General features: G+C 37.3%; 1 protein-coding gene across 5 annotated transcripts in view; it reads left to right on the top strand.

The window, feature by feature from the left end:
• The window catches only part of LOC106512909 (dedicator of cytokinesis protein 9), a gene marked incomplete at its 3' end in the record, with an annotated part of 90,988 nt that overhangs the window by 69,956 nt on the left and 10,377 nt on the right, over positions 1 to 10,655 (top strand). For all 5 annotated transcript variants that reach the window (XM_014001447.1, XM_014001450.1, XM_014001446.1 and 2 more), the window contains 11 exon segments: positions 716 to 894; positions 980 to 1,096; positions 2,201 to 2,312; positions 2,390 to 2,523; positions 6,782 to 6,896; positions 6,982 to 7,048; positions 7,135 to 7,182; positions 8,694 to 8,830; positions 9,662 to 9,777; positions 9,872 to 10,009; positions 10,112 to 10,294. In XM_014001447.1, coding sequence (XP_013856901.1) covers positions 716 to 894; positions 980 to 1,096; positions 2,201 to 2,312; positions 2,390 to 2,523; positions 6,782 to 6,896; positions 6,982 to 7,048; positions 7,135 to 7,182; positions 8,694 to 8,830; positions 9,662 to 9,777; positions 9,872 to 10,009; positions 10,112 to 10,294 — 1,346 coding nt within the window.

Raw genomic sequence — 10,655 nt, 5'->3', positions numbered from 1 at the left:
GTCCATGTCTCTTTTTGCAGTACTGTACCGTATATATTTGTATTGAAAACAAAAGTTTCAAAATGTGGATTTAAAGATTTTATTGTACAGATGTTTTTTTTGTTTATTTCCAAAATATACATTTTATTCTCTTTTGTTTCTCAAAATTATCTGCAGTTTGTACTTATGACACAGTGGAGTCATATGATACTCCAGTAGGTAGGTGCTGAGGAGTGCTGCCTGCATGTCGTCTCTTAAAACAACAGATTTAAACGTGATCATTCATGGCTGAAGGCCTTTGGCGATGTTCACTTCATGAATGGTTATTAGAGGGCCTATTATCAGGAAGAAATCGCAAGTTTTTTTTAATCTTGTATGTGAAAAGTGCAGGTTTTAGAAACAACATAGAACAAAATGTCTTTGCGAGGAAGTGTGTAACTGTATTAAAGCTTTACTCTAATAAATGTAGTGAATATTGCTGCTGCATTAGTCACCAGCTTTTATCATGTCCTCGTGCTGTCTGTTTTCTCCTCATTTAGGCTTTTGACCAGATTTCGATCATAACAAGCCTCACTTGCATATTTTTGCAAGAATTTAATTGTGTTAAATTTTTATCGAATCAACCATTCGCTCTCATTGTTTCAGGCTGATTGTGGCTTTGTTTCCTTCCGCTTGTTTGTTTCTTACGTTCGTCATCCGGTGATTACTTCCTCATCAACCTGGCTCTGCCCCTCAGACCTCCAGATGGAGTACTCATTGACTGAGGACTTCTGCAGGAACCATTTTCTGGTGGGTCTGCTGCTCCGGGAGGTCAGCGCGGCTCTGCAGGAGTTCAGAGAGATTCGTCAGATTGCCATCCAAGTGCTGAAGAACCTCATGATCAAACACACGTTTGATGACCGCTACAACTCTAAGGTTTGTGGTTCCTCCTGTATTTCACTTCTGTGTCCACGTGATCACMGTTTTAATTAAGTGAATGAGTTTTTATGGTTTGTTGTAGAGCCAGCAGGCCAGGCTGTCCACCTTGTACTTTCCCTTGTTTGGTCTGCTTCAAGAGAACGTCAACAGACTGAACGTGAAGGAGGTTTCCCCGTTCCCCGTCAACCACTCTAATAATGTAAGAGAGACACCTAGTGGCTGCTTCTCAGAGCTGACGGACTTTCAGTCTAAACATAAAATAAAATAAATACTAAACAAAAACTTAAACGTTTATTTTGCAGTTTAAAAAGAAAGTAAAATAGTGTTAACACTCAAAAAGATGGAGAAGTCAGTAAATAAAGTGCCTTGTGATATGTCTATCCTTCAAATAAAAAAAAATCAAACTAAACCTCTTTATATTTAAGAAAATTGGCATAATACGCAGGATTTTACCCATTTTGTCACATATTTTCCATTTAAACTTGGCTCAATCAAAGTGAAACAGGAAGTGACATCAAAGGGGAACTCTAAGATATAAAACTCTCTGATCTTTGTTCACTAAARCAATATTATTTGAACTCTGACTCTTCTTCATCTCTCTGATAGTGAAATAAAAACATCTAAAGAAACATCAGATTCTCTACAGTCTGTGTTGTTGATCAATGCTCTGTTTACATGCTGTCATTCCCTTTGACATCACTTCCTGTTACTTCACRTGCAAATATTTCCTCAGTGTTTGTCTCAGTGGCGTGAAATTTATTTGCAATATATTATCATTATCTTTCCAAAAATACATTCATATTAAAACAAAAATTTGATGTCACAAGCACTTTAAAGATTTACGTTACATGGTTTTCGCACAGGCATAAACTGTCCTGTCTGTGGACGATCCTGACTAATATTTTTATGTAAAATAAAAAATTTCTAAAATGTAAAACTGGCAAAACAAAAGTGGGATCACACTGTAACAATTAATGGACTTATAATCAAAGAAAAAGTGAACACACCTGGAGGAAATATAGATAGCCCCACAGCTAAAGTTAGAAGTGAACCCACCCCTTGGTATTTTTTTAAAATCTCTTTATGGTTTGTGTTTTTTAAGAATATCTTAAGWTTGATGAAAACAAATTGTGCTTTTGACTTTCTAAAAATATTTATATTCATTTTGGTTCYGTTGTGAACTGTAAAACAATGCATATGTGAAGCGTTTAATTTTTATTTTTAAATACCGGTCAGACTGTTTAGTTCATTCACAATGTAACAYTGTAGAGTTTTTTCTAAATTAATCTGTTTGTTCCATCAGAATGGAAGAGAAGATCCACTTCTAAACAATCCCCTGACGACACCTCCCAGGTCCAGCACATTCCTGGACACCAGCTTGCACAAAGATGTTTTTGGAGCCATCTCAGGCACCAGTAGGTGACAGAGTGTTAGAGGAATACTTCGAAAGTGGATCTACAATTGAAGAGCTCGTTTTTATTCTTTTCTGCAGCTTCTCCTCATGCAGCCTCCACCCCAAACATTAACTCTGTGCGCCACGCCGACTCTCGTGGCTCCCTGATCAGCACCGACTCGGGGAACAGCCTGCCTGAGARGAACAACGACAAAGGCAGTTCTCTGGACAAGGTATTCTGTGAAGCAGGATTAACTGGAAATCTAATCTAAACTCTGTGACATGAAATATTTATTTCACAGTTGGTATTCATTTTGCAGACTATGACTAAACCAGAGGTGTCAAACTCATTCTCATGATGGCCACGTGAGCTTTATGGTGGCCCTCAAAGGGCCAGTTGTACACAATTGTAAACATGAAATGTCACATTCCGCATCTCATTACTATGGCTGAGCGCAACTCAAAAAGATTAACTGAGCTCTACATGGTATTTTCTGCATAGAAACAGTGTTTAAACACATTCTTTTATAAACACTGACAAGCATTATGTATACGACGGACTAAACATGAAAAAAATACATAAATATTATTAAAAGTAAAAGTAAGAGTTTTACTTGCTGTTGATTTGTGGTGAGTAGCTGCCATCTTGAATTCTGAACTCTCCCACGTTCTGATACGGAGTTTCAACTGTAGGGGCGTTCCAGTATAAATTTACAACTTGTAAGTGGAAAATTCCTACTTCCCAGTACAATTGGGCCGCAGCAAAAGTAGCTGAAAAAATGCAGCCAAATGGAGTTTTTACACTGCAAATTTTGATGGCTACTTTTGAACCCTGTGCACCTCCACCTAAAGRTGGGATATCATCAACATGCATTATGGGAGATGTAGTTTGTGGTTAATGTTGACTTTAAAGCAGTATGCACTTATTGTAAGACGTCACTACAGCTTTAAAGCTCTCGCGGGGCCATTTAAAATGCTGTAGAGAGCCACTTTTGGCYCATGGGCCTTAAGTTTGACACATGTAAACTAAGCAGTAACAGAAAGGTCATTTTTCTTAACTTTTACCTTTGACTTCCTGCTATTGCTGCACGGAAACCATGGCAGACAGAGAAATGTGTTCGGAGACACTCCGCTAACGTCCCGCTCTTCTTTACGGAGGGTGAAGACAGCACGCTTTCCTCGYGTCCAAAGCGTGTCACCGTGGACTTCTCTCTGCTTGCTGTCCCCTGTCTCCCAGAGAGTGTCCTGCTGTCCTGCATTTTGCTTCAAGTATAAAACATCTCCACGGAGTGTCCCATCTGGGAATGTTACTGTGTGTTGGMGTGTCCAGAATCCCTAAACTCTAGGTTTTTTTCATTTAGATCATGCCTTCAAGATTGGGGTTCAAGACTCAGAGTTAATGAGCAATAATATCTCACCTGTTGTAGGTATGTCGATGAAAAGTCTCAGTTTAAAAAGATTATTTTAAATTCTGACCAAACTTATTTCATAGCAGATGGTGTGAACAGTATTTTATCAAGATATCCCAATTTCAGTTTACCTGCAGTAACTAKCTGTTAGCTCATCTGTCTGGATCAAACTGAGATAAACTTAAACTAAACTATCTACAACAGGTAAGATAATAAGTGATCATAACTGCTGCAWGATCTGAACTGTTACTTTAAAGGATTTCTTACTTTTATGTGTAGTTAAATTTCTCAGGAACTGCTTTAAGCTAAATATATAAAGACATATACAACACAAAGATCCGGACCTTTCTGTGCTTTCAGCTTTGTTCTGGTGTTTCTTTTAGTGTGTTTTTGAATTTGTRTTGTGTGATTGTTTCAGTCATAAACTCTGTCCCACCACTGGAGGACTGGAGCGTAATAAAAAAAAACATAATAGTACAAAAATAAGACGAGTTCATAACAGTATTACTCACATTTTCAATGCTTCATTCTAGAAGTCTGATGCTCTCCTAMGATGCCTTTAAAAAAAGTTTCCTAATTGTTTCATGCTTTCCATGAAGTCATCCTCAGACAGTTTCATGGTCGAGACTAAATGCTGGTGAGAGGCTGTGCTTGGTATACTTCCAGCTGTGGCAGGACTGCTTTGGGTCTGTTTTCCTACTGATCTCTGCCTTGGCTCGGCGAAACAGTCTTTGTTGTGTAAAAGTCACATTTTCCAGCATTCGCAGAGGCGTGTAGCATCTGAGTGAATTACTTTATTACTGCAACTTAACCACATGATCCCAGGCCTTTGGCTCCTCAAAATAAATCAAGTCAGAACTACTTTATGAGCCAGAAAATATGAAGTGTGTGTGTGTGTCTGTGTGTCAGTCACAAACACCAAGATTAGCTTAATGACTGCTAAATGGTTCCTGTGGTAAAACCCAGTACTTTTTCAGGTAGCTAAATTGGTTAGGCATCATAATGATTCAAACCAAGYAAGCCAAGAGAAATAAGAGCTCAACAGGGGTTAATAATGGTCTACTAAAATTCCCACAAACACACAGGTTCAACTTAGGCTGCTAAAAATAAATCAAGTCTGGATAGTTATTTGTTGATGGAAATAAGTTTAAATGAGACTAAAACACACCCAAAACCTAGAATCTGTATGTCATGACTGGACTGCATGTGGGTTCATAAAAAAAACACGAATCTCAGCCAGAGCACAAGCTAGTGTGTCATTAATTAGGACTTGCCATTTCAAATGAACAAGAGAGCCTCGTGCTTCAATTAAATTAAATTAAATTGTGGCACCGATTGCTATCTACCTTTCCCATAATAATTTTCTCTCAGTCTGCTCTTCAAAACTGAAACAAAAACTATTTTTAACTTGTCATATCTCTGACATAAAGTGCTATAAAAATTTGAAATTTTCCATGAAAAAAACCCCAATCCTTTCTCATACTCATAATTTTCAAAAATTATTTCAATATAGTTTTTTTATAGTTTCCTGTAACGACATCACAATCTGGCCTTCCGATTGGCTGAGGCTGTTTCTGGGCAGAATATCTTCTTGGCTGGGAGGGAGAAATATGGAGTTTATGTAGTTCAACATGGAACCCAGATAACTCAGCGATACGGTACAAAAATATGGTGGGTGGGTAGCTGGGAGCTAACYCAACGCATTTTCACTGCTTATCACAAGTTTAAGCTCACCGCTAATGCTAATTTTAGATAAGGCTATAATTCAGCTATTTTAGACCCACAAAGCTGAAACTGGTATAGTAGCAGCTGAGAACAAGCTTTGACATATTCTAAACTCTTTATTAGARTTCAACATGGCCACCAAAGCTAATTTGAACCTGCAATAACTAAACATTTTAAGCCATTTTGGGTTGAAATTTTGTTTTATGGTAGCTGAGAATGATCCCAATCACCTGCTGCAGCCAAATCAAAAATCTAAGATGACCACCATAACTAACACATAAAATTGACCTTAATTCAGCCATTTTTGGACGTAGTTGACTGAAATTTGCTGTGATGGTAGCTGAGAGGTAACCCAACACATTCTGAATGCTAATTTCAAGTTTAAGCCAACTGCTATTGTTAATTTTAAAAAATGCTTGTGGCATATGCCTAAAATTGGTATAGTAGTAGCCAAGAGCATTCTTCAAAAAATTCTAAATAACAACGCAAGACGGCCACCAGAGCTAATTTAAAACAGCAATAACCCAGCCTTTTTAGTCTTTTTTGGCTCAGTTGAATCCAAATCAAAATTGCATGATGGCCGCCACAGCTAAAATTCAAACTTGACCATAACTCAGTGGTTTTTAGACATATTTGACATAGGCTACTGATATTTTGWATGGTGGTAGCYAAGAGAAGTCCCCAAAGTCTATRGTAAAACAAAATATCCTGCACCAAGAGGCAAGCCCTTAGGAACTATTCCATTTCAACTTTTTATTAGCTTCACTCAAACACCAGCTTCATCAGAAAATACTTGAGTGTTCCTTCCTGGCAGAGGTCTACAAAGTACTTGAAAAAAAACTAAATAAAAGTAAAATTACATGAACAGAAAATGACTTTGGTGAGAACAAATTTCACTGATGAGAAAACTACTCAAGTAAAACTCATAAAACTGTTCACAAAAATTGGGAAAGTAAAAATAAAGGTACTTTTACACACTCTCTAAGAAATAAACTGTTGAATTTACTGAACCAAACTGGTTCCACCAAACCAGGTTGCATAAATTGTGCGATATATGTATATCATATAGCCAGCTGACATGACTTTGTTGAGTAAATTCAACACTTCATTTTTTTAGAGTGGAGAAACAGCTTCTTGTTCATGAATTTTGTAACAAGTAACTAGGTGTTACATTTTAAAGTAAAGTAAAAGTATCGTTTTTAGCTTTAAAATGTAACAAAATAAAAGTAAAAGTAGCTATTTAAAAAAATTGGTAAAATTACAAATCTTCAAAAAAAAAACTACTTAAGTACTGTAACAAAGTAAATGTACTTAGTTACTATAAACCTCTGCTAATGAGCCACCTCTGTCCCTCCAGAACCAGTCCTCCTCAGCCCTGGGAAACTCCCTGCTGCGATGYGACAAACTGGATCAGGCAGAGATAAAGAGCCTCCTCATGGGTTTTCTGCACATACTTAAAACCATGTCTGAGGGTAAAATCTCACCTCAAACATTGAGCATCTTTATGTATTTTACCAAAATAAATGTGTCTGCAGTGTTGGTTTGTGTCTTTTCCAGATGCTCTGTTCACATATTGGAACAAATCTTCATCTGCTGAGATGATGGACTTTTTCACTTTAATAGAGTAAGACAMCTATCRTTGCYGTCGGGTATKTTGGTGTTAAAAATAGACACTTAYAGAAATGTTTGATTTTCCTCTGCCTCTCCTAGGGTGTGCCTCCATCAGTTTAGGTACATGGGAAAAAGATACATTGCAAGGTAATGTTGATGTAACTAATCAGTAATTTCTGTCTTACAGTCCTGATTATAAGACGACACAATGTTGCTGCAGTTTAAATTTTGTACATTTTAAAGACTGYTATAATGTATAAAGTGTTTTAATGAGAAGTATGTGAAATATTCAAATTGATTCAATAATTCATTCAGTCTTTTGGGGCCTCCACTCTCAGAGAACTTTGAGTATTTACTCTCTAACCTCTCACCACTGTTTCTACCTCTATTCACTTTAATGCGGGCAAGTTTAACTAAACAAATCCTGGCTCCTGCCCTCTCCTGCTTGGGTAAGCCACCAGGTGGACTCGGTGGACTCACTGCACGATATGTTCTTATCTGAGAGACCCTGCRGTGCTGTGACTCTCTCCAACTTATCGCTGCTTCTGTTCTTACATGCATGGCTTAAGCTTTAATTTGCTGTGTTTTAAAACAAATATTTTGAATCATTTTAAGTGGGATTTTGTGGAAAGTTTATGAAACAATAGTACTTAACCTGTTGCAGATAGCTCGTTTAATCCCTTCATTGTGGAGGAAGAGAGTTTAGTTCTAATCAACCTACCTAAATGTGTTCATTGCAAGACCAGTGATTTGTTTGAGTACATGACTAGTAAAACTGTATTTTAGCTTATACCTATTATATTGTTTTCAGCACACAGCTATATGACTTCGTTTTTAGCAATAAATTTGTTAAAAAGCTCTTAATGTGGTTGCCCGACAAATGAGCAGATACGCCGTCTGACGACATGTTTTGTGCCTAGGCATTTTTTACGTTAGGTTGTTTTGTATTTTAACTGTTTAATGGCATCTGTAACCTTTACCTGCAGTAGCTTTGAGTTTATGTTCAGTTTACTGAACATGTATTGTGTTAAAACAAAGACAGTTCATTTTACTGAGGCATGAAAAGTAATTTACTCAAGTTTAAAATATTTTTATTATAAAATAGAATGCATATTAAGCTAAGCTAGAGCAATTGTAGGCAAACAAGTTTTTAAGTTGTAAATTGGCAGCAAATTAAATAACAAAGAATTAGCTTATTTTTAATAATTCCAGATTTGTTTAGAATTGAGATTTGAAACATTTGAATATAAAATGTGAGAACTCCAGGTTCATATAAAACCTTCACATTAATTGCTGTGGATCTTTACTATTTGAAGTATTTGTCTTGGAGCTGCTCAGACTACTCATTAAGTGAATCAATTTAGGTTTAATTAAACTCTATTTAACCAAATTAACACAAGTCAAAGAACCATCTACAACAGGTAAGATATTAATTGTTCTTAACCTTTCCGAAGAATCCCTGCCAACACTATTAAAATCATCATCTTAAACTGCATGTTAAACATAAACTCATCAGTTTTTCATCTTCAAAATGTCATACGCTGTCTGCAAACGCTTTTAGCACACTTCGGCATTGTAACTCCTCTTTGGTATCATTCATTTACCTGCTTGGCTAACTCCAGCTCCGCTAGGTTAACATTATCCTGTATCCTCATCAGGAACCAGGATGGGGCAGGACCCGTGGCACATGAGCGAAAGTCTCAGACTCTGCCTGTGTCTCGTAACAGGGCGGGGATGATGCATGCCCGCTTACAGCAGCTCAGCAGCCTGGATAACTCATACACTTTTAACTACAGTAAGTGTCATCAAACATGCTGCACCAGAGTCACCCACCTCATCCTCCACTTCCAGTGTTCCTCGTGCTTTTCATCATCATCTCCATCATCCTCTCAGTCACGCTGAAAACATTTAAGAAAATAGGGGAAATGAAGCCAAGGCGAGACGTTAGGGGAAACCAGGTGGTCGTTTTGTTAAATGGCATCATTTAATACAGTTTTTCTGTGTTTTCAGTGTAAGAAAGATTTCAAGTTTACTTGGAATATCTGTAGAAAATGGTAAGAATGTGTCAGGAAAAATAAAAAAACAGCATGCCTGTTAATACTGAACTGTAGCTTTCTAAACCTTCCCATCCCTCTGCTCAGCTCACCTGCTCTGAACTTTACATCATTTAATACATCAAGTAAATTCTGATTGAGTTTCATTCCAAAAACACGCTTAAAATTTTTTTTTGCAAAATGGTAAAAGTTTCTTTTGTCAGTGAGAAAAAAGACAAAAATAAATGTTTTTGACTCATTTGTGCCAAGTCATTTTTATTGTTGTGACTCTTATTTTACTCATGCTGCAATTAGTTAATTTATATTTTATTTAAGCCCGTCAACATAGATGATGCCATAAACAGAATCTCACCAACCTATCACCAAATGTTTGATTCATTTAGTAGAAAAAAACATTTTTGCCTTCTGTTTGGGATGAAACTTTATCTTTTCAACATCATAAAAAACAAAGTCACATCTTTCAAACGGCAGCTTTGTGGTAACACTGAAGGATATGAGGTGAAACCTTTAAATGATCACTGCGTAAAGGTCGTACATCAAAGAGCTACAGCATTTCTGTCATGTCTTTTCAGCCTACAGTCACTCAGATGCTGATGTGTTGAATCAGTCGCTCCTGGAGGCCAACATTGCCACTGAAGTGTGTCTAACTGTCCTGGACACGCTCAGCATCTTCATTATGAGCTTTAAGGTATGAAGTGTAATATTTTCCATGCATTTATGATGAATTATGCTCCATCAGAGCAGCAGTTTTTGAGCCGACATGTTTTTTTTTCTCCACACAGACGCAGCTTAGCTCTGATCACGGCCACAGTCCGCTCATGAAGAAGGTATTTGAAGTCCACCTCTGCTTCCTGCGCATCAATCAGTCAGAAACGGCCCTGAAGCAAGTTTTCACTTCTCTGCGCACCTTCATCTACAAGGTTTGATGGACTTTCTTGACTTATTTGTAACATCGCTCGTTATGCTGCGGCATAAACTAAGAGGTAAGACTTTAAAACATTGTCTTTTTTCCCGCTCATCAGTTCCCGTGCACGTTTTTTGAAGGGCGTGCAGACATGTGTGCAGCTTTCTGCTATGAGATCCTGAAATGTTGCAACTCCAAGCTGAGCTCCATTCGCAGCGACGCAGCCCACCTGCTGTACTTCCTCATGAAGAGTAACTTTGACTACACGGGTCGCAAGTCATTTGTCAGGACTCACCTACAGGTGAGATAGTTACGTAAAGCCCAGTTCAAAAAAGGTCAAAAGTATATTTGAAACCTTGTCTAATCAGGATCAAACTTTCTGTCCATCAAAACTAAATTTCTTCCTTAAAATCTTTCAAAACTGTTAAATCTTTCCTGCATTTTACACCTTTTGTTCTGGTTCTGCTTTGTTTTACTTCTTTCTTCTAATTGTAGCTTCCTTCAGCTTTTTATTTTATTTTATTTTTCTAATAGAAGTTTTTCCCCCTGCTTTTTCAGCTGTGTTTTTGCTTATTCTTTTTTAATCTTTTTTGTGCTTCTATCAGCTTCTTTCTTAATTTAAGCTTCTTAGGCTTCTTTCAGTTGGTTTGTGCAGTTTTAGC

The sequence above is a fragment of the Austrofundulus limnaeus genome, unplaced genomic scaffold, assembly GCF_001266775.1.
Source record: "Austrofundulus limnaeus strain Quisiro unplaced genomic scaffold, Austrofundulus_limnaeus-1.0 Scaffold9, whole genome shotgun sequence".
In the NCBI taxonomy this organism is placed as follows: domain Eukaryota; kingdom Metazoa; phylum Chordata; class Actinopteri; order Cyprinodontiformes; family Rivulidae; genus Austrofundulus; species Austrofundulus limnaeus.
This window is presented reverse-complemented; position numbering and strand designations above follow the sequence as displayed.